The following is a 24,416-nucleotide window of genomic DNA, read 5'->3' on the forward strand; positions in this document are numbered from 1 at the left end:
CAACTTGCTCTGCGTTAATCTTTCAAAGACACTCTCTCCCCAGGACCTCAATCCAGGTACAAGTGGCTGGTTAACGTGCTTGGTCATTTCTTAAATAACAGCTTTATTGAGATGCTTGGTCATTGTTGCCTTCATTAGAATTCTCACCAAACTGTATTACTGTCTTTTATTGGACAGTTAAAACAGTTTAATCTTTTCTAAAAGAAGGCACATAGACTTGAAGGGAAAAAAAAGCTTTCAAAAGGACAGCGGTATGTTCTTGTCAGTATTGAACTAAAGCTGGCTGTCTAGATATCCTGAATTCTCTTTATGGGTCAGTGACTGGTCTAATGATCTTGTGCAAATTGTGTGAAAATTGTTCACTATCTCAATAACATCCTTTATACAAATGGAGAGATCTTGTATTTCCCTAGATAATACCCTGAGAGAAAAGCTTTAACTGACTCCTGATTATCAGGGCACAAGAAAGGACACGAATTACCCAGTTTTCACACTGTAATAACAAGATCTTACATGTGTGTTAACCTGACTTTTCTGGAGTGCTTCCCACATCATGGATGTGGCCTGTGTCATGGAATTTGAATAAGATAGTGTATCTCAGACAGGCTGAGCCCTGACAAGTCTGGTTGAGAAGCCCCTTGGGAAGAAGGGTAAAGGACTGATTTAGGTTTGTGAGTCAACTCCTGGCACATTATAATCCAAAATCGCTCCATTCAGTTAGTACTTAACCAGGATCTACCTTGTACAATCACTGACTTAGGAGTGGGAATTCAAAAGTTGTGTCATATGAAAGTCCTTGAACTCAAAGAAATCCAATTTCTCTATTTTATTACGGCATCAAGACAACAAATAGAGAGCAAGATAAAACACAGTCAAGTATATGAGACGGACAGTAACTCTTAGGGAGTTTAGAAATAGAGCTGTGTACTGGAAACAGATTTTTCTAGAGCAGGAGGGATTGAGCAAAGCATGATTTTGATTAGTGGGGGTAGGGGTGTGAGTGGGAAGAAGGAACGATGGGAAGTCTGGACAGACAAGGGGAAGCGTCCCAGCAACAGGAAGAGGCACACCTCACGCTGTTCCCGTGACCCAATGCCTGCCACCTACTGACCATCTCTTGGTCCTCGTGAGTCTAGTTTACCAAGCTCTTCCTCTCCCACGAGGCCTTCCCAGGTCCCTCCCTCAAAACGAAAAGCTCCTTCCTTGTCTTCCACAGCATGGTACCTGTGCCCCTTTCATGGCATGGACTTCCTTCCATCTTCAATTAAGGTTGCTCACATGTCTCTTTGCCCAACTGGGGCACCCTCTTAAGGGCAGGGGCTGTATCTTATTCACTCTTGTATCCCCACCAATGGCCCACAAAGCTCCTCACACAAATTCAGCATGTATTAAAAAAAATGTGTTTTAATTGAAGTGAATGGGAGATAAAAAGTAGGATAAAGTGGAGCCAAATTATAAATAGATATATACACCGGAGTTAATTCATTCAATAACTATTTATTGAGTCATACTGTGTGCCAGGCCCTGTTCTGGCCTCTGGGGATCTATCCATGAACAAACCAGCGAAACATCTCTGCCCTGTGAGCTTACACTCTAGAAAATGGATGGGATCAGCAATAAATTTACGTAAATTCAACCATACTATTCAGGAAAAAAAAGGATCCATATTTAAATAGTTTATTGGTGCTGTAAAAGTCTACTGTTGATATGTAGTTTGTATTATATATTGTACTTACTATATTCATAAACTATTCATCCTCATGTATCACACTACAGGGAATCTAATATAGAGAACTTTATTGGCAGTTGAAGAGATTCTCAAGGATCATTTTGAGCATGCTCGATTTCATCCTTAGGCAGTCTTTAGCACAGTCTTTGAAACCTAACCACCTTATAAGTTGTGACTCTACTGAAACAAAATGAAAACTCTGAGATTGTTGGGCAAAGAAGAACCAGTTTAAGTATTTGAGCATGAGAATGCTGACAATCACATCTGGTCAGATTTGTCTGGTAACAGGGAATGAGAGACAGTACATTCACAAGAACACACAAGGTCAATCAACAGTGGAATTCACATCAGGAATTAGAAGAAAACAGTTCATGAGCCATTTCCCATTCTTTTAAAACTAAAATAGTAAGAGCTTGAGGTCATAAATATTTATAATCAACTCTTGATTATAAAATCTAAACAAAAAAATTGTAACATACTGGCTTATTCTAACTAAAGGTTTATCATTTTCATATATTTTTCAAAGAGTATTTAAAAAGAACGCCAAGAAACATCATTTTTAAATTTTGCAAAAACTTTACTCTATATACATTAATTCCAATCATTTAATCCTGAAAGCAATCTTCACTTGTACAATGTAAAAAAACTTTTGACAGTATGTGACTAGAAATATCCCATTACCATAAAGCTACAAACAGATTTATGCTCCTAAGAGCAAAGTTAGGAAAGCAAAAATAATAACCACACCAGTGATAAGCACCAAGACAGAACTTTTTTGCACTTAGAGCCTGATTGGTTCTATTTAAACAAAACCTCTACCAACAGAGGACCAAAATAACATCTTATTTGGCAAAAAAAAAAAAAAAAAAAAGAGAGATAAAAATATACATACAGAGGTCTGGAAACAGTGGAGAATGCCCACTTAAAAAATTAAACAATAAAATTATTCATATTTGTTTTTTAGTTAATGTGACATTTGCAAAATATATTCATATGTCACTTTTCTTCTTTAGTTCGCCTTATACAATTCAGGTTGCGCCATGTTTGCTAATGTTGTCACACTACTGTAAATCAATATGGTGAACAATGGGAGTTTGCTGTAATGAATCCGAACCATGAGAGCTAGATCCAGGAGCCCAAACAACCTTAGTTGCAACTCATTAAGTGGTGAAACAGATTATTTATCTTTGTAATTTTTACAAGCCGTAGCCAGATATCATGTGTGTATGTGTGCGTGCATGTGCACGTGCAAGTATGCCAGAGCAGTGAGAGAGAGTACAACTCAGAAGGGAGTGACATAAACAGGCTTACACAAGGACCCAAAAGATTTGGGCAGCCGACACTGAATTTCCCCAAAACAAACCTGAAGCTGAGCAATGGGGGAATTCGGGGATCTGTCATCACAATATAGAATCAGTGACAGATTTGGAGAACAAAGACTAAGTAAGGCAGGATGCCTCAGCCACAACATTCCCATGACACTGGAGGACACAAAGCAGTGACAGCCACTCTTCAGGCAGGGATCAGGGACAGACTCTGCCTGCACTTGGAGGGATTCCCTGGGTCTGCGGCCGAGGGTTCCTGCAAAGGCAAAGGGTCCCCAAAGGGCATCTGCAGTAGCCTCAGGCAGTGGCCCTCCACCTCACTCAGTGAGAATGTCTTAGGGACCCCAGAGTGTGGCCCTGGGTATCCCCTCCTCCTGGTCTCAACCGTTCTCTCGATACAGATACTATCCCTTCCAGAGACTTGGTCAAAAACTATCGCTACCTTCCACTTCCAACTCAGTCTCAGGAAGAGGGTGTTCTCGTCCCCGTGGGGTCCCTGAGTTTGAGGTAATGCCGACATACTGTATGCTGTACCACAGTAACATATGAAGGCAGGCAAGTCCACTTTAAAACTCAAGCAATCTAAATTCAACATCAGCCAGCTTTTGTTACCTCAGTAATACTGTTTGGCGAGATAGTTTCTCCACACAACTTATGATGTGTGGGCTAAAGAAAAAAAATATTGCTAGAATGTGATAGAAATATTTTTAAAAGTTCAATGTTGAAACTCCTTAAGGGAAGGAAAAGGAGACATTTTACTTTTCCGCTGTCTATGTTCCTGTCCTTGGCTTCGAGGTCAAAGAGCACCAAGGTTCCTGTTAAGCTAGTTCAAGCTTCTCCCAGCCCCTCCCCTGCACAACAATCCTGGGGAATTCCTGAGCCGTCTGCTTCCCAAATTTGTAATCTTATCTCTGGGCATGTCTACACAGCTCTTTAATTCAGTTTCAAAATCCACAGTACTTTTTAAACAAAATGACATAGTTGCATTCTTTAAATGCCAGCTATGAAATCATCACTTAAAAAAAGGAAAGAAAGAAACTACTCAGATTATATATACGTAAGACAAATAAAATTCTCTCCCTTTTTAAGTGCTTTATTTGGTCTGCTGCAGACATGCGTATGGCTGCTTCCAAAGAAAAGCCCTTAGGAGGAGCTGCTGACAGCATTCCGCAGTTTGATATTTGTTCCAATGTTGTCAGGTTCTTAGACGACCCCGTACATACGACTTGCTTCATGAAAACCCCCCAAAATGGGCACATTAGATACAGGGAAAAACCTTATCTATAATTCAGTGAATTTTTCTCACACCAAAATAACACTCTAACCTGTCCAAACATGCAACTTCTCCTTTTCTTCCCCCATGAACTAAATTCCTTTCCTTAAAAAATAGTCAGACTTGAGGATTGAGTGAAAATCTACCATATTTCAAGTTCAACTCTGAGGGTTCTTTACAACTGTAGCATGATTTCAAATTCACATTGTCATTCATTTTTCTGTATTTTCCTATATTTATCCTAAATAACCTTCCTGGACCCTTATATTTAGGGAGAAACTAAAAGGGTTTTATATGATACTGCAAAGTTCCTGTAAATGCTCAGTTTATCAGGGTTTACTCTGAGCTCAATGTCAGACAACCTCTACATGACGCAAAGATACGCACAAGAAGTATTTCAAATACAAAACCCTTAGCTCTGTGTCATAAATAAATTTGGGTAAAATCGCAAGCGTTCTGCGGAATCATCTCGGCAAAGATGGCCCATCTTCTCTGCAAGAAGCAACCTAGAAATCAAGAGGAAAAGCCACAATCATGTGTCTGTTCAGAAACACAAACTACAAGGTGTAATGAAGAGCAAGGACCTTACGTACCGTTCTTTGGCCAGGAGGACAGACATTCCTACGAGCTTGGCAAACTCTTCTGACATTAGGGATCCCTTTTCTGAAACCTAACAGAAACACAGAGCAGAAAAATGTGATGGTGTGGACCGTCTAGGCGCCAACCTAAGGAGAGCGTCCACCAGTATACTCGGGAATAACGGACTGAATTTCCTACTAAATGTAAGAATATCCACTACAGAACCACCTCTTCTTCACTAATGTTTAATTCTGCAAAAGCTGAAGGACCCAGAACAAACAGAGAAGAGGTTAAAATATCACGAAGTGCATAGTAAAACAGTGCGGGAGTACAAAGGCACTGCGGTAAAGCTTAAAAAGAACTATTGGCTATTCTAAGAAGGAACATACGACAAATTCTAATTGAGTGCATATTACACGCTCCACTGAGGACCCTTATCTACAGATGTAGTTTAAAATATGTGGTAGAAATACCTATAGTCTTGGGATTTTCATCGAGCTTAAAATTAGAAGCATAATAAATATGAGTTATTCAAATTATACAGGCTCGCCGCAGAGGCTATGAAGGCAGTAATATTTCAAATATCCTAATGAGTAATATTAGCAGTTTGGCCAGCAAAAGCCATCTAAACTACAGTTGCTTTTCATATTTTTTGAAGCAATTATTTCACAAAACAACTTGTGATGTTTTATAATGCTCCTTATGTGGGTGTTACTGAAAGAAAAAGTTCAGTCATGGGTAACATTCTGATTAACAGAGTTAAGAACCTGTTCTCAACACTGGGCATCAAATGAAAAGAGAACGCCTCACTAATTCTATCTCCTTACTTACAAGACGTTACGAGTATCGGTAAGTTTCAAAAAGCTTTCAAAGTATAATTTTGATTACTATTTATTCATTAATGATAAACTGTTTTTAATTGGGTCTTCAAATGTTACTTTTTAGTAAAGTTAAACCCAAAAGGAAATCCTGTTTCTCGAGTTGCTAAGCATCGCGTCTTGGTAGCAAGCCCTAATAACCAGAGGAAGCCGGGTTCACATACTGTCTCCAAGGCTGAGGCCACCATTTCCTCTTCCTTGTGGGCCTGAAGCTCAGTTACCATGACGCCGCTGTGGTAAACTCGGAGCCTACAAATCGCAGATGGGAGAACAAAGCCATGAATATCCGGGATTTTCAACCCCTGAGGAGGTGCAAGTATTTCTTGATATCTTTTATGCCCAGGTATGAGGGGAAGAATAACACAAAATAACCTTTAAAACATAACGACCACAAGCAACCATGGCATAACTAAAAAGCTCATGAATAAACAGGTAATAAAATTATGAACTATAATCCAGAGGCTTTTCTATAATCCAGAAATATGTATGGCTACTTCTTTTTAACCTGAGGATAAGGAAAATATAATTCACAGCTCAATATTTGCACTTCTAAGCTTCCAGAAACTAACGCAAAATGTCTAGGGGAGGAGGCGCTGGTTACTCTGGCCTCATGGGAGGTGCCTACATTCTACTCTCACTGCCCTCAATCCACAGCCATCAGACTACTAGCACCCGCAGGCCACGCCCAGCCCTAAGGATGGAGGCCAGAATGACAGAGATGCTTGTGGGCCCAGTGAATTCTGTTCACACGGAATGTAATTTCAAGAGGGGCGACATGGTGGCTGGCCCTGCAGGACGGCACCTGGCAGGGCTTGCCTGTCCACTCTGTGAGGAGTAGTGACTACAGCCAGCAAGGCCCCGCGGAGGACCTTTTACCTGAGAGGTAATTTCAGCGCTTCCAGCATCTTGCACGCATTCACTAAATCTTCTGGCGAGAGCAACTAATGGGGAAACAAATCCAGTTTACACTGAAAATTCATAGAGTGATGCTATATAATTATAATGACCACTGAAACAGAAGAGCAAACTTAAAACATCATTTATCAAGGATTTTAGGTAGCTTAATCACTACAAGGCAAAAAGGATTAACAAAGAAGCAGACTTCTACTCATTAAAGCAGTGCTATCCAACAGAAACAAAATGCAAGTCATAAATGTAATTTTTAATTTTCTAGTAGCCACATTAAAAAAATAAAAGGAAACAGGTGAAATTAGTTTTAATACGTACTTTTTATTTAACCCAATAGGTCCAAAAATTCAACACATTATCAATACAAAAATTACTAATGAGATATTTAAGAATTCTTTATTCTGTACTAAATCTTGTAAAGTCAATGTATAATTTACACTTACAGCACCTCTCAGTTTACATTAACTACACTTCAAGTTCGCAGTGGCCACACGTGGCTAGCTAGCAGCTACCCTTCTGGACCACATGGCCTTAAAGACTCAGCCCATGTGGTGGCTGACAAGCACAGCTCTGAGTCACAAAGAATGGCTCCAGAGCCAGCCCAGCCTGGGTCCAAATAATTTGCCATGGTCAAATTATTTAATCTTTCTAAGCTTCAATTTCCTCTTCCCCAAATTATCCCCCAGACAGGGACAGTAAAAGTAGGCCCCTCACTGAGTTCTTGGGAGGCTAGATGAGGGAACACTTGCAGAGTGCCTGGCGGATGGTGAACACTCACTGATGGCAGTTATGATGACTATTGAAATAAGAACAGAGCAGAGGCTTAGCTCATGGGGCGGGCTGAATGCTGGAGAGACAGGTGTGGGTCATTTGCATGGAGCTGACACCACAAAACTGATTTAGAGGGCACAAAGGTGAGAACCCTGGAGGCCAAGGACATCTGGGTGTGAAGGGACAATGAGAGTTGAACAGCGGCTGCAGATTCAGAGCCAAAGAAGTGGGGCAGCTTTTTCTGTATCACTTACAGGCAATTGGTATCCAACCCAGTTAATTCAAACAGGTAACTATCACAGAGAAGGGGCATCACACTCAACCTTATTAATCACAACAACACAAACACAGAACATTAGAGCTGAAAGGTATCTGTGCGTCCAAACCCTTATTTTAAAGGTAGAAAACCTGAGTCCAGAGAGGTTAAGTAAGCTACTCAAGGTCACTCAGCAAATCACTGTCAAAACCAGGAACAGAATCTACCTCCTAGACCCCAGGGCAGTATTCTATTCACTGCACCACACTGCTTCTCCAAATAGTTTTGATATTCACAACACTTCCTCAAATTCTATTCACTATAGGGGAATTTGTACTATATTAAGAAAGTCTATAATTAGTTAAAAGAATATCTAAATATTCTATTCTTACTTCCATTCCTCGAGCTCGGTTTACTAAACAGTATACCTCTGTGAGTGACATTATTCCTCCTCATTCCTGTTAAAAATGAAACAAAAGAAGTATTACGTTACACTTAGCACCAGTTGGCATTTAACAGAAGTCACAATCAGAGTGAAATCAGAAATCATAAAATTTCTTAAGAAGCTTTTAGAAACTGTATTTACAAACAGGAAGACCTGTTCAGATACCCTGAGGCAATTCAAATTCAATACTTGGACTTGTCATTATTACTGTTTTAACATTTACTCAACGAAAAATGGGGCTCTCTTCTTTCATGTTTCAGAAAGTGTATTTAAATGTTTCAAGTTATTCCAACTAATAAATGAAAAAAATCATAGAATTAAATAGGAATATCACCATTTTACAACCCCTAATAAAGTAACAGATCTCCATAATGACTACCAATGGCTGCCAACATCACAAAAAAAGACGCTCAGACGTTATGCACCTCCTGATGGAAATGCTGCTGACTGTGGCTGGTGGTACTAAACCCATAGGAGATGCGGTGAGTGCTTCCGCTTTTGGACTAATGTGCGTTCATTCCTCCGTTTACATTTCCAGTATAGTCATTTTACCTACAACCCTCAAACTGCTGACGTGCACCGGCCTTATGCTCTCCTCCGGCACCATCACACCCTCATGCCGTCTGTTGCTGAGGTTGAGGCAGTCATCAGCTGACCTGGGAAATCTTTCTGCAATGGCAGCTTTTTGGTTAAAAATTTATCCTGGGTTTTCATCTGTGGCAGTTATATGCTCCACTGCTCCAGGTTGGATTTGGTAGGCATAGCCTCAGAACCTAGTTTTATTTAAAGCTTAGCGGCAAATACACTAAAGTATTAATAGTGTATGTTTTTGGGTGATGGCACTATAGGTAATTTTTTCCTCCTCCATGGTTTTTGGTTTTGTTTTGTGTGTCACTGTGTTTCTTGTTCCGGCTGCTGTAACAAAATACCATTGACTGGGTGGCTTAAACAACACACATTTGTTACTCATACTTCTAGACCCTGGGAAGTCCAGGATCAAGGTGCTGGCTGGTTCCGTGTCTAGGGAGGGCCCTCTTCCTGTTTTGCAGAGGGACCACTTTGCTGTGTCCTCACATGGCAGAGAGCGAGCACAGCCTAGCTCTCTGGTCTCTTATAAGGGCGCTAATCCCTTCGTGAGGACTCCACCCTCGTGACCTCATCTAAACCTAATTACCTCCTACAGGACCCTCCCCCCCCACAAAATGCCATCACATTGGGGTTAAAGGGTTCAACAAAGGAATCCGGAGTGGGGGGCCCAACATTCAGTCCATAGCGTTGTGACTGATAAAGGAGCATGGATCCTGCAGTCAGGCAGACCTGGGTTCGAATCCTATCATTGCCACTTAGCAGCTGTGTGACTTTGGGCACAACACGTATCATGTCTAAGTGTCGTTTTCTCCGTGTGGCAGTTGGGGTCTTGCTGGTCGCCTCACCGAGTTGCAGATCCTTCAATGAAACAGCACGTGCACGTTCCTGGTGGGCACTCAGGAAGTGTTTCTCTCCCTTCATCTGCACTCTCCTTTACCACTGAGTTTCAGCGCAGTGAGTGCTGCATGAATGAACGGCTGGACAGGTAACTGGTCTCCTGTGCTGTGTCCTTTCAGTGACCTGCATAATGCGGCTGCCGGTTCCTTCGCCTCCGCGTTTGCTGCCCTGGTGCTCTGCCCCACTGAGCTTGTGACGTGCCGGCTACAGATCATGTACGAAATGCAGATGTCGGGGAAGATAGCCAAAAGCCAGAAGTAAGCACCGCTTGGGCACAAACATTAGGTCTCGAACATGTATTGAGTATTTTAAAAAATATATTGTACTAAAATTAAGTGACAGATATAGAAACAGATTTGTCTAATCCAAAATACTGCTTCTAGAACTTCTACCAATCAGAATAATTTTCTGAACGGACTATTTGTGGTTGTGGGACCCACCCCCCAGGCCACAGAACATCATAGACAGGTGTTTAATACCCCAGAAGTGATGAAGCCAGGAGCTTCTACCCCTTTTGACCGGTTGAGGGCATAAGGCATGATCCCCAGCTGTTTTTGGAGGCACATGGCAGACAGCTTTGGAACTGTGTGTGAGAACTGAGCCTTCATAAGGGCCGCTTGGGTTCTGAGATGAATATTTGATGCCCTTTCCCAGATTTCACGTAGATGTTCAGGCTGATCACCTCAGATCCCCGCAGTAACTTTCTTTACGCCCCTCCCTAATCCTTCAAGCGGACCTGCAAAGGGCGCCAGTTCTGGGAACACTGAGCAGGACCGTTGTGAGCATAGCTGCCCTTCAGATCAAATTCCTCTCCAGCTCAGTCTTGAAAGATCCTAGTTACCCTGTGAAGGTGTATATGTCACGTGCATATGATTTATTTGAATTGTAAAGCAATTTATTATCCTGATTAATCTCAAAACTTGCTTATTTATCTTCACATCTGGCTGACTGCAGTTCTGGGGGTGAATATTGCTGTGGTTAACTCAGACTCTGTCAATCCACTGGGGAAAATTGGTAGATAAATTGACCATTTTCAGAGTTACCAGTCCCCTTGCAGCAGCGAGGCTGGGGTTTGTAATAGAGCCCAATTTCCTGCACCCTTGGGATTCTTTACAACCAATTTGAATCTATTATTCATAGCCCAGAGTCCAAAACTGTGAGTCTTTAAGACTTTTTATTGAGATAGTATGTGTACACAGTAACACGAACACACACAGAAAACGTAAGTGTGAAATGAACATGCCTTTGTAACCAGTGCCCAAGAAGTAGGATGTTAATAGCCCCCAGAAAGTTGCCCTCATGCTCCTTGAAGTGGTTTAAGGTATTTTTAAGGAAAATAGTTAGGTCCAAAGGACTTAGGCAGATGGACAGCTTGCGTGAAAGTAAGTACTGGCTGACCGTATTTTAGGCATCGCAGTGGCCACGCAGGGGTGTAGAGTAGCTTGCGGTTAAGACTTGGATGGGAAGGTAGGCTGGCCGTGTCGAGTTGGGTTACTTTGTTACGTTCACATCCGAGGATGAGAGCAGCGTTGCAGGAAGGACCTGGCTGATGGATAATACCCGATGAAGCCTTCTGAAGTCCGAGGAAGGAAGATAATCATCAAAAGCAGGTGGCCTTTGTTCCCTCTGGGCTTGGTCCTTCATTGGTCCAAACTGAGTCACCTGCTCTCTGAGAACAAAGTGAGGAGTGAGGGGTCCGCCAGGCTGCTGAGTGTGCGGGTTCTGCGCTCTTCCTGCCACGGCGCACGTACTCGGGAAGAGGAGTCTAGATGGACGGGGTGCTGTGTTCCGGCTGCTGCAGGACTCGGATCTGCTTAATTAGAAAGCCTTGCACACCTACCTCTCTAAGAACTAAGTCCTGGTGCTTCTTGCCTTACAGGAGCTGTAGCTCCATTCTTAGAATTTCTTTTGTCTTGCCTTAAAGTAATGTTTAATGTTACTTGCTCGTTTCCCTGCACTGACACAGAATAAGACAAACCCTAAACACCTGAACCAATTTTCTCAGAACACAGCAGATCAAAAGAAAGGTTGGGGAGATAGAAATCGAGGGAGGTAAGGGACTGGGCAAATAGGATACCGTTTTATTCTTGCTGAGTTTGGACAACTCCTTATTGTAATTTCGCTTATTCCGTATTGAAAAATTGGATGTTAGCTTTTTTACATCTTTGATAATATGCCTTCTAGAAATGTGTGCTTCCATTTTAATGAGATTTCTTTACCCTGGAGTAGTTCAGGTGACAAAGGTTGTTATAAAATAGCTGTATCTGAGATTTCCTTCCCACAGCGGCCTTTTAGAATTCTGGTTCTCTGTTTACAGATTCAGCTGCTTCGCCTGCTGTAACTGTCTCTCTGTGTCTCCTCCCAGTACAGTTTGGTCTGTCGTGAAGAGTATCCTTAGGAAGGATGGCCCCTTGGGCTTCTACCATGGACTCTCGAGCACTTTACTTCGAGAAGTACCAGGCTATTTCTTCTTCTTCGGTGGCTATGAACTGAGCCGATCATTTTTTGCATCTGGGAGATCAAAAGATGAACTAGGTAAATGTATTTGCGTGGACGGCGGGTAGGTTGATGGTGTCCGCTTCCCGACTGTATGGTTGCTGCGGATTCCGTGCACTCTGCGCCGCCTTGTAGGGGATCCACCTGGCACTGGGGAGATTCTAAATCGCAGAAAGTCACAGGGCCGAATGATTTCTAGCATCTTGTTCTGGGCTTCATAATTTCCTCAGGACAGGGGCTGGAGCAGCACATCCCAAACTTCTTCCCTAGAATAACATTTGTGAATTTCTTCTGGATCTATTTTCGGGAAGAAGAAATATAGAAATTACTTTCCCTGTGGGAAATTACCTATAAGTCAGCTTGCAATAAACTTAGAACTTGGTAATAAGTCTTGATAGTGTTTTGAGAGCAGTGAAAAGTGTAGTTCTTTCTAGTTTGTTCTCTTTAGCTGCTGGACACAACCATATCAATGTTTGAATCACATGGGTGATAACTTTTTTCTTGAACACCTCCCTTCATGGTTGGTGGACTTATTCTGGGGTTGGTCAAGCTCCCAGGCTTAACTGTCTTGTTTAATAAGACAACTTTGGTTTTTCAGGGTAAAGGAAGAATCAGGGCTGTGGGCATTAAGATAGTTAAGAGAAGGCTGATAAATGCCTCACCCTGCATTTCAGTGGCCTCTATTCTCATTCCTCCTGTAAGGCGTTGCCATGCTGCTGGGGCCCTGCTGATTCTAGGGGCCAGCCCTCCAAGGATGGCACAGGAGGGCCACAGTGCCACAGTGATCAGCCTAAACATGACCCTCGCTCGGGCTTCTCGTCCTGGCATGATGAGGGGTAGACCCAGGCCACCAACCGGAACGTTATGCTCTTAGAGCTTTGACAGTCTCCTCAAGGAATTGTGTTTGCAGCATTTTTGTTTGTACCTACCTCCGGCCACTGCCATTGGCCTCTGGAAATATCACATCAGCTGCCCTTGAGACAAAATACTGTTTGCTAATTTTCTTCTCTAGGCCCTGTCCCTTTGATGTTAAGTGGTGGCATTGGTGGAATCTGCCTCTGGCTTGCTGTATACCCAGTGGATTGTATAAAATCCAGAATTCAAGTTCTTTCCATGTCGGGGAAACAGGCAGGATTTCTCGGAACCTTTATAACTGTTGTGAGAAATGAAGGTGAGTCTGGTAATGGCAGAAACAGGAGGTATGTTTAGAGGGGCTGGTCATTTCGGTGCTAGTCTCGTTGAGGTGGTCAGGTGTGTAATTGCTTTCTTCCCCCTCCGCATATCCCTTTTCTAGTACTGTATATTAATCCACATTTGCGGATTTCTGTTTCCAACCCCCTTTCTTTAGTTTAGATAGTTAGTTAGTTTAGTTAGTTTCGTTACTCTCAAGAAAATTTAAAGTTCTTATTCCTAACCCCTGGCCCGGGTACCTGTCAGGATTCTTTGTTCTCAATAGCCTGGAGGGAATTGTTAACTAGGGGCTTTGTCTAAGGGAATAGGTGTTTTGAAGTTAGCACCACTTGTTTTACATAATGTATTATCAGAAAATGATCTCTAAGAGCCACGAAGTGATTTAAAAGAATGTACAACATCCTTAATGCTAAGACTTCTGGAATTAGAAATGCACTAAGCAACTTCTGAAGGTAATTTGCTATCAATTTTTAGAGTTAAGCAGGAGGATAAAGATTTTCCAGTTAATGTTTGTTTAAAGCCAGTTTTATGCAACTAGTGAGTAAAGTTCTGTCCTTCCAGCATCCACTGTACGTCTTAAACCTTGGGATGTGAATGTCCCTGTCTTGATTTTAAGAGAGAGAGCAGGGGCCGGCTCCGTGGCCGAGTGGTTAAGTTCGCGCGTTCCGCTGTGGCGGCCCAGGGTTCGGATCCTGGGTGCGGACATGTCACCACTCGTCAAGCCATGTTGAGGTGGCGTCCCACATCCCACAACTAGAAGGATCTGCAACTAAGATATACAACTATGTACAGGGGGGGTTTGGGGAAATAAAGCAGAGAAAGAAAAAAAAAGCACCATAACAATATGCAGAAACTGTTTAGTTTGTATCCCAAATAGAGTGCAGACATCTTGTACATTACTGATAGTAACCCCTCTTTGAATTTGCATAACACTTTATGGCTTTACAAAGTACTCACACCTCAATTATCTAACTAGTTCTTCATAACTACCTTGGGCAGTGCTAATGCTAGAAACAGGTCTCTGACTTCAACGCTGGTGTTGATGCTAGAAACAGGTCTCTGACTTCAGTGCCGGTGCTCTTTCTGCTGGCCCCATGCCTCGTGGCCCTCACCCCCCAGGAGAAGCTGCAAGGCTGCTGCCTCCTGTGGCTCTGTGGTTGCCTTCTGTCTGCCCACGTGAGGCCTCAGCTCTACCCAATCCATTTACCAGAAGTTAACCAGGTGTGGAATTGGTATATGTTACCTAAGCATCAACCAGCTTTGCTGGGAGACCTGACACTTGTCCTGTTTCTGTTAGTTGATTTGTTTCCGTCAGTCCAGGGAAACCCGGAAATAAGTCTTTCCATCACTTGTTGGTTTTTAGTGCTATTGGCTGGATTTCTAAGTGTAAAAATATCTATGCTTTGCAGCTTTGTGGGGTGGCTCCAAGGAGGGGAGTCTCAGTCTTCCATCACCTTTTATCTTCTAGGAATAATGGCCTTGTATTCTGGACTGAAACCTACTACGATCCGAGCGTTCCCTGCCAACGGGGCACTATTTTTGGCCTATGAATACAGCAGAAAGTTGATGATGAGCCAGTTTGCAGCTTACTGACGTGTTCTGGCGAACCGAGATCCAAATAGGCGTTTGAGGGCTGCAGTTCCTCTCAGGGCTTCATGGAGCACAAGACCAATGTGGAATTATTTTGATTTTGTGGGAAATTTGTTTTTGTCTTCTCTTCTTCTGCTTTAAATCTTCAGCTTTATGGAAGGACCTCTATTTTGCATCATGTAATTTCTGCTCATAATTGTATTGAAATAGAAAAGTTACTGCTCTTGTCCTTGGTGGGACTTTCAGGGCGAGCTGCTGGCCCTCTGTACCGAATCTGAAAGGCTAAATATAGTTACATCAGGGCTTTTGCATAGCCCTGTATGTGTACATGCAGTCTGGATGGTTATGTGCTGTGAGTGAAGCACACTTTGTTCCATGTTTGATCTCAAATCTCACCAGGAAAACCTAGAGGCGTAAACCACGTTTCATAAAGATGGTTATAAGTGATTGCTTAAGCCATCCTATATGTAGGGTCTCTTTTAAAATCTGCTTAGCACCTATACTATACTAAGTGGTTAAAGTTTTTAAAAAGTTTTCCTGTAGTGCTTGAAAACTAAAATATCCATCTGTGTTTTAAAGAGGAGACCATACCTGCATACTGGTGTGGCTTCCATGTTCTTGATTTGTTTCAGAGTAGGCATCCTGGATTTTCCCAGGTTGCTCTACTGTTAAAATAGTGCCATTCATTTTTCTAGGTGGAATCATATTCTACACTCTGACGTCTTGTTGGGTTTGGCCTAGAGCATCAGGCCTTCGGGCAACAGCACGCCCTCCCCGTGCCAACTTCCCTTCCCTCTCCCAAAGAGCTTCCTGTCTGCTGGGCTTTAGGTTGAGGAAGGGGCTGAAGGGAGGGGGCTGTGCTGCTGTGCTTTGTGAAGTCAGCTTGTGGCTGACAACAGCCCTTAGCTTCTGTCTTGCTCCTGGTCTGGGTGGGATTCCAGAGTATTGTGTTGGACCATCTATGGGCTGTTGATCTACTTTGAGCCTCTCACTCATTACCTGCACCAATTGGAAACCCATCCAGGGAGCAGAGTGCCAAAGCCAAGAGAAGCCCTCATTCCCTGTCTGGTGACTGAGTGATGGGGCTCATGGGTGGAGTCCTCCCATCTCGGACAGAACTAGACACAGTGTAGTGTTTGCACTCCACTGTGAGTAATGTCTGGGCTGACCCATTCTAACATGTCTCAGGATCCATACTGCTTGCCTTGCTTTTACAGTTTCGGAGCCTTTCACATTTGATACTGGCAGTCAGTGAATTTTAATGGTGACCATGTGGGGTGTGACTTTATAAAGCAAGGAAACAGGAAAAGTAGTTTTGTTAAACTCTGCCATGTATGTGTACTAACCACAACAAAAACCCCAGTTCATCCTATCCCCAGACTTGGGGATGGGCAGCTGCTCCTTGGCCACCTGGTGTAAGAGAGTCCTCCTCGTCACCACTAAAGCAAGCCGCCTCACTCCGTGCCGCTCCAAGACCTGCAAGGGCTCTCGCAGTAAAAAGTGTTCTTAAGCAGCCTGTGAGACTGAAAGCAGGCAGCCTGACAATGTTAATAGTAGTCCATACCAGGTGTGTCTGTCCCTGTTGGCAGAATGTAAATAATTTTTCTACCTTGCTTTTCTCTCCATACTTAAATGGTCAGTAGCTACTGAGGGGAGCCTCATCTCAGCAGTCTTGGCTTGAAGCGAAGTAGAAAATGGGACTGGCTTCCAGCAGGAAGTGAAGTGCTTCAGAGTCTGTGGTCCCCCTGCCCGGCGCCTGTGGGTCGTCTGGGGGTTAGCCCTGTCGGCAGCAGACCCTCTCATGTTGTCCTTTAAGGATTGAACTAAGTGTCTTGAGTAGAAGCCGTCTGAGGCAAGGAAGAGTGAGTGGGAGTAAGGAATGGAAACCAAAGTCAGGAGAATTTTTTTTTTCATTCTGTTTGCTTAATTCATGGTTCAGTATTTGGGTACAATTTGTACCATTTCAGATTTGTACTCCAGACAAAAATATAGTAGCTTGAAATATTGTGTTTAAAGAAATTCTATTGTTCTATCATCATTAAATTATTTACCTAATATTTGAGCATATGATGGGTTGTTTTGTTTAAGTACTTTATATCCATGCAAAGAACTAAGTGACGGTGATGTTTGAGGCGTGTTTACTAATATTCCGAGGTGGTGGTTTTCTTGCAACAAGCATTGGTTTTTGTCAGCAAGATTCCTGATGTAAAATTATTTCACTGTAGGTAAATGGACCAAAATACACACTTTTTATATACACTGGTGGTATGAAACTTGGCTCTCTGGAATCACTCCCCCTGCACCAGGCTGTGGATGGGACGGGACTGATTTGGCAGGATGCCATTCTATTTTTTAAAATAGTTAAACTTCTTGCTATTAAGTTTTGGATAATTCTATTTCAGATTAGTAAATTCTGTTTAAGAAAACCAGTATTATTCTGATGTATTATGATGGAAGTTTCTTGCATGGGTCAAAGAACGCTTCACACTGGGTTTGAAGAAAGCAATACCCAAGAGGCCCTAAACCAGTTCTTGTTAGGTGAGCAAAAGCAGGGGAGTGTGGTGACTCAGAATTGCCAGAAATCTTGATGCATTTTGGAGGATTAGGGGAGAGAAACCCCAACTGTAGTCCCCTTTATTTCTAAAAGCAAGGTTCTTAAAAACTGCGCTTTCCTTCCCTTGTTGTTGGCAGTATTGAGAAAGGTGACTGGCTCGGTTGAAGAGTGAGATCGCAGTTTTTCCCCATTCCCCTAACCCGCCGCCGCCTCTGCCCTCCGTGGGTTGTTGCTCCAGGAATTTTAAAGGAAACCATACAACGTATTCTGCCACAACACGTTTCTGTCACACAAATACAGGGAATAAAGTAGTCATAACGTGGAAGGAACTTGAAAGCATGTTCCTCCAAGACCTCTTCCTCCAAGGGGAGCCCGATTAGGGGAGTAAAATGACAACTTCTGTCAGAAAAGCAGAGAGTCTTCAGCTAGGCTGCTGCACCGGTAGCTGGGACCCTTTGTGGGCTATTTTGAGGGGAAAAAAGAGCACCATAACCAGGCAGCCTGCCAGGATTGCACGGCTTTCTGTGCCACCATGATGCCCAGCGGCTCAGAGCTCTACTCCCATCTGTGCCGCTCTGCCACCCACCAGCCCTTCTCTAAAGTATGGCTCTAGGTCCCCTTTAAAAAAGATACCTACGATGGCAACTGCCAGATAGTCTGAGCTGCCAACCTGGGTGGTGAGTGGTTAGCATGCCGGTTACGAAGTTGCTTAGTTGGAGTGGTCTGTCCCAAACCCTATTTTTTCCCCACGAACTTGTTGGGTTTTTTTAGTGTGCTTTTTGCCGAGCACAAGGTTTTCAGGAATGAGTACACTGTTTTAGCAGAGGCACCGGTTCTTATCAGTTGCTACCTCTCACTTCTTGATAAATTCAACTTGGTCTAGACTGTTGAGAGCCTTGCCAATAAAAGGAAAATCACTCAAGGATAATTTAAATAAAGCCAAAATAGAACTGTTTTCAAGGACAATTATGGCCCTGAGATAAAGTTGCAGTGAAGGTACTTAGAATAAAATAGCACCCAGTACCAATGAGAATATGATTTCCGGTGGACACAGGGCTAGCGTGTGTTTATGACAGAAAGGTGACCTTTCCTCGCAGTTCCACATCACCCAAGTGAAGTCGGTTGTGAGTAGGGGTGGGTTGTAAAGTAATCTAGATTTCTCCAGGCAAATATTTCCTTCGGCTTCACTTATGATGTTACACAAAAGCAAAAGTTACTGAGATTCTTTATCCTTCATGTTTACCAAGATTCTGTTAGCCTCCCCGACGTCTGTGCCTGTAGAATTAAAGGAAGCTCGTCACTCCGTGCGGTGCTTGGGACAAGAGAGAAGTGTGTGTTGGGGGTGGGGGACTGCTTGTGGAATGGTTCTTGGGGTTTGAAACAGTCTTTGCTGCCAATGTGATGTTTGCTAACAGACAGTTTGTAAATCAAGTGGAGGAAGAAAATAGGGATTGCCTTTCTAATAAACCTGAAATTACAAATGTGAAAGCAGGGAATACATACTTGTTCAAAAATATATAAGTAAATGAAATAAACCCACAGTATTGGGGAGAATCGCATTTTTAAAATATCTCGAATATTTTGATATGAAAGTTTTATTTCAAAGTTCTTAAAAGTGGTAACTTTTAATGTTCCTGTTAGTGCTGTTGAGTCAATTCCGACTCCCAGCGACCCTGTGGACAGCAGAGCAGAACCCTGCCCGGTCTTTTTGTACCATCCTCTCGCCTTCCAGCGCTCTATCAGACAATTCTCCGCTGCTCTTCACAGGGTTTTCATGGCCAATTTTTTTGGAAGTGGGTGGCCAGGCCCTTCTTTCTAGTCTGTCTTAGTCTGGAGTCTCTGCTGAAACCTGTCCTCCATGGGTGACCCTTCTGGTATTTGAAAAACTGGTGGCACAGCTTTCAGCATCACAGCAACATGCAGCTGCCAGAGTATGACAACCGACAGATGGGGTGGTGTGGTTCCCTGACCAGGAAACAAACCCAGGCCGCAGTGGTGAGCACGCTGAATCTTAACCACTAACCCCCAGGGCTGGCGAGTGTTCCTGTGTACTGTGTTCCAAATTTATCTCAATACAGATGAAAACTATGTGTGAAGTATATTCCTTCAAAGAAGAAAAAAAAACTGCCACTGACATTTTACCTTTTATATTTTTAATAGATTTCTTAACACATGTACATATATGTAAATAAAAGTATACTGTCAAAGAGACAGGTTTTTAAGATGTCAACGTGCAGTAGGGATTGAAAAGACGTGATTCTATCCTGGAAAGGACACTGTGCTCAGTCAGACGTTAGTTCTGGCTTTAAAATATATCTCGACTGCAAACTTTGGACCGTAAATTTTCCATGTCTTCTGTTTATGGGGATTATCCAGTTCGCTTCTTGAAAGATAAAGCCTAGAATAGAAAAAAAATCATTACGTTTAATTTTGGGCTAAGAGGAAAGCCATGCAGCCGGGCCCGCTTGTTAGAGCTTTAGAAGAGACCTGGCCACGGTTAGGCTCAGCCCCTTCTCAGAGCCCGTCCTCCCACCTTCTCTAGGGAGACGCAAAGTATCTTAATCCTCAGTAACACAGCAGTAACAACATGTCGTCGATTCTTTTAACATTGCCTGTAATGGAGTTAATGACATCTGGGTTTAATAAAATAAGTTTCTATATGTGACAAATCAGCCAGAGAGACTCGATGTGTATTAAAACAGAGTAATAAAATACTGAGTGTCTTTTAAATGATGAAGCTGGCATTTTCAGCTGATTAAGAATCTTGTAACTAATAAAGACAGCTTTACTAGGTAGTATGGAAATTTAAATGTTAAATCTTTAGAAACACATAAGTGAGGAGAAAAGTCATCTAATTTGTTGCCTCTCCTATATGATTATGGTGTTTTAAAGGAAAAAACTGTTCTTAGCAAGAACCACTTTTCAGGAGTAGCATCAAGTGACGTTCTGCCCAGATGTCTATATGAGGGACTTTGTTCCTGTTAGGAATCAAAGTTTATTGTTTGCAAACATCTAGGGAAAAAATTGCTAGAAATTTTCCATTAAATCCAAAGTTCAGTCTATCAGAACCCCTTAAATGTGTGTCGTTGTAAGTGTGTAGGCTGGATGTTCAGTTCAGTGTTGCCTCACTGGACTTGTGTGATTAGATGTAGTTCAGGGTTGAAGGAAAGGCTAGGCTTGCATGTAGTGAGAACTATCAATTCATGCCACGTACAGTCACAACCACTTCTTCAAAACTCACCTGCACAAGGTTTTGGATATTACTTTCCTTTTGTATTTCATGGTATGGTGATACCAATGATCTGAAATTTTCAGCACCACAAAACATACTCCTTAAAGTGAAGAACTTATAGACTCAGGAATGCGTTTCCAGATATGGTAGAAGATTCTTTGGAATAACAATCTTCAAATCAATTAATTTTTAAAAAAGCTTTCCCAATTTAGTTATTAGAAAATCATTTTAAATGGGAGACTATTAATGATTTTTTTTAGCTGTCTTTATGGTACTTATTGTGTCTTATAACTTCTGCCATTGATATAAATGAGTCAATCAGCTTTTAAACTAGCTGAAGCCTTGCTAGATGATGCCTTCTTTTGGAAGAGAATTTGCTGGTGGCCGGTCATCAGTACATCAACACATACTGAGGACCTGCCATATTCGAGGTACTGAGCAGACTCATATTAAACTTCCATGGGAGGGATTTACCACCACACCCGAGATCTGATTAGAATACATTTTAACTTATAATGCAGTCCTATGGTATAGACCTTGAGGATGATGCAACAGGGGGTCTCAAGAATAACCATATTTTTTAAATATTCAGATTAAGATGAGTAAGGCAATGAAGAGTGGTGACTAGAGGACTTTTTGGTTTCTATAAATTGAGCTTATGGTAATCAGCAAAAGACTTGCCATTTCACCTTACACATACATTGAAGATGAAGCCATTTCTACTGGATTATATCATAGCCATACCTGTTTTTCATGAATGATGTATGAAAGCAGAAGAAAAACGGGCATTTGTCATAGTACTTAGGAATATTCTAAAAAGACATGGTTTAAAAATAAAAGGTTACTTTTCATAGTAAAATTGATACCAAGAACTAATCATTCCAAAGTGATTAAAATTCCTTCCTTTATTCATGTTTATCAGACAATTGTAGCCATTAAATATGCAGCACTTACAGTCTTTAACATTACACTTAACACGCAAAGGAGAAGGCTTTAAGAGACGGCTCTTTTTTTTTTTTTTTGAGGAAGATCAGCCCTGAGCTAACATCCGCCACCAATCCTCCTCTTTTTGCTGAGGAAGACTGGCCCTGAGCTAACATCTGTGCCCATCTTCCTCTACTTTATATGCAGGACCCCTACCACAGCATGGCTTGTCAAGCGGTGCCATGTCCGCACCCGGGATCCAAACCGGTGAACCCTGGGCCGTCCAAGCGGAACGTACGAACTTAACTGCTGCGCCACTGGGCTGGCCCGAGACTGCTGTTCTTTTGCTGTTTCTACCAAAAATTTCAAGGAAATCTATTTTTTCTGTGATAGGTATTTATAAATGTAGACAGTGGTCTTTTAATCTGGTTTAGATAGTGCTAAACAGAATCTACTAAGGATCTATGATTATTTATGCCCAAATATATTGTCCATTTCTACAAGGAGCAGCTGCATTGGATAATTAACCGTCATTATTGATGATGATAAAAATACCTAAATTTTTTGAAAGTGCTTTCATCTCATGGCCCTGGAAAATCACAAAGGCCAGGTATTACTAATGTCCCCTGGGTCAATGCCGTTACACCAGTGCTTCTGCTTGGTGTAGAGACCACTGATAGAGAATTCAAACTGGTCCATTATTCAAGGGGTAACCATCCACTGTGGGAACAATCCAGGTCACCTGCTTCAACATATTTACCATTTCAATACTTAACAGATTCTCTCCCAACAGGGAGCAAGCAGCAGCTGAAGGAAGGCACAGGAAATAAGTTTTAAATTGATCAGCATATTTACTTATTGGCAGTTCTCTTTGGTGATTTAATAGGAAGATGAAACGACTGAGGCTTAGAAATTTGTTATATACAGAATAATACACATTTTTTTTGAGGAAGATTAGCTCTGAGCTAACATCTACTGCCAATCCTCCTCTTTTTGCTGAGGAACTGGCCCTGAGCTAACATCCGTGCCCATCTTCCTCTACTTTATATGTGGGACGGCTGCCACAGCAGGGCTTGCTGAGCGGTGCCATGTCCGCACCCGGAATCCGACGGTGAACACCGGGCCGCCGAAGCAGAACGTGCGAACTTAACTGCTGCACCACCAGGCTGGCCCTACTCACACATTTTATGACTATCAATATAAACTATATACGTGACATTCAGAGTAATGACAATGGCAGACGTTCAGTTTTTCATAAAGTAAATATTAGATTAAAACTACCATTTACAATGTATTGTAAATCAATTCAGAGGAAAATAAAATCTCCCTCACTTTAAAGTATGTTGTAAATTATGGGGAGTGATTAATTTTTTTTTTTTATAGTTTGGCACAAGCTAGTGTTATTTTTTTATTTTTTTAATTTTTATTTTTTTCGGATGTACATCATATTTCAAATTCTGTATACATTACATCATGTTCACCACCCGAACACTAATTATAGTGCATCCCCTTGGGGAGCGATGTATTTTAAAGATACAAAACAAAAATGTGATCACTGCTATAGAGTAAAACATACCTTTGTTGTTTTAACATCTTGGTTTTTGTATTTTTTTCTTATTTGAAAGTTAATCCATGCAAATTGTATAGAATTTAGAAAAAACAAATGAGCAAGAGAATTTTAAAATTACATATGCTTTTCTTTTAAAAAAAAATTATAGATCTGACTTGTTGCTTTTCTTTTCTCCCTCTCCCTGGCTAGGGATTGACATCTCCTATCATCTCCCTTGTTGGGAATTGTAGCAAAGGAAATCCCAAACCAGAATCAAAGACCAGACAAGAATAATGGCATAGGTTGTTTCTTGATTACTCACGGAGGAAGAGAAAAATTGCACTTTCACGTCATCATACAGAGGTGGACAGTTAACTGGCGTGATTATTACTCTGTCTGTTTCCACATCATGATGTATCTGTGAATGAATACATGGAGTTCAGAACTATAAACCTAGCTAATAATGAGATAATGAGTAGAACAGTGAAGTTCACGTTCACTTATTGAGGCTTCCTATATTTATTGAGTACTCTTGGTCTCATAGCCCAATCACATGTATATCTACACGTTAATCATTATTTCTATAAAGCTGCAATACTGTTGTTTACATTTTTGAAAGGCCAACATATCTGAGGGTTATGGTGGGGCACTGTTGAAAAGCAAGTATTCAATTTTCTATTAGAGGTTTACCAAGTAAACTTTACTGTTGAATGTGTGTCACTCAATTTTCATATATTAGGAACATGCTAAGAAGCTCAATGTTAAAGTTGATATTCACATTCAAAAAGCAATGCATAATTGGTCACGTTCTATCCAAAATGTTGTGATTGCTGATGGGATCATAGGCCTTGTTCCTAGCAGACTGCTGGATGGAGTGGTCAAAGATATGTCAAGTTTCTGGAATGAGCAACTTTGAAGCTATACTGAATATTTCTGTTATTGCTTCATCCTTGTATAATAGTGGCACCACAGTGAGAAAGGTCTATACTAGACCTTGTGAAAAATACAGAAGAAGGTGCAGACTCAGTTGACGCTTCAGGGAGCTATACACATAAGGAACAATAGTAGCATGGCATATAATGACGTGTCAAGTTGTATGATGAAGACTGAGTGTGCTGTTGTGTGCTTCAGGGGAGGTTAACCAGAGGTATAGAATGAGAAAGCTTCACTAAGGGGGTAGAAATTGAGTTGGGCGTGGAAGGACTTGTATAAATGAAGAAGAGCATTGAA

General features: G+C 41.9%; 2 protein-coding genes across 7 annotated transcripts in view; one reads left to right on the forward strand and one right to left on the reverse strand.

The window, feature by feature from the left end:
* Positions 1-9,588: 9,588 nt before the first annotated feature.
* The window catches only part of LOC138918375 (mitochondrial ornithine transporter 1-like), a 98,922-nt gene continuing 84,094 nt past the window's right edge, over positions 9,589-24,416 (forward strand). For 3 of the 6 annotated variants that reach the window (XR_011427701.1, XR_011427702.1, XM_070239629.1), the window contains exons 1-3: positions 9,589-9,907; positions 12,016-12,185; positions 13,159-13,317. Coding sequence is in view for 4 of the 6 variants with exons in the window: in XM_070239629.1 (XP_070095730.1) it covers positions 9,723-9,907; positions 12,016-12,185; positions 13,159-13,317 (514 nt within the window). In the remaining 2 variants the exon portion in view is untranslated. Of the gene's footprint in view, positions 9,908-12,015; positions 12,186-13,158; positions 13,318-14,805; positions 16,985-21,844; positions 22,031-23,396; positions 23,566-24,416 lie in introns of those variants that run through there. The other 3 variants (XM_070239627.1, XM_070239630.1, XM_070239628.1) reach the window with 3 other exon arrangements.
* Positions 19,618-24,416, reverse strand: part of LOC100630841 (phosphatidylinositol 3,4,5-trisphosphate 3-phosphatase TPTE2) — a 125,927-nt gene continuing 121,128 nt past the window's right edge. Inside the window, 3 exon segments of the mRNA XM_070239623.1 lie at positions 19,618-19,879; positions 21,458-21,525; positions 23,509-23,604. Coding sequence (XP_070095724.1) covers positions 19,768-19,879; positions 21,458-21,525; positions 23,509-23,604 — 276 coding nt within the window. The 3' untranslated portion in view covers positions 19,618-19,767.

Source organism: Equus caballus, chromosome 17 (genome assembly GCF_041296265.1).
Source record: "Equus caballus isolate H_3958 breed thoroughbred chromosome 17, TB-T2T, whole genome shotgun sequence".
NCBI lineage: Eukaryota > Metazoa > Chordata > Mammalia > Perissodactyla > Equidae > Equus > Equus caballus.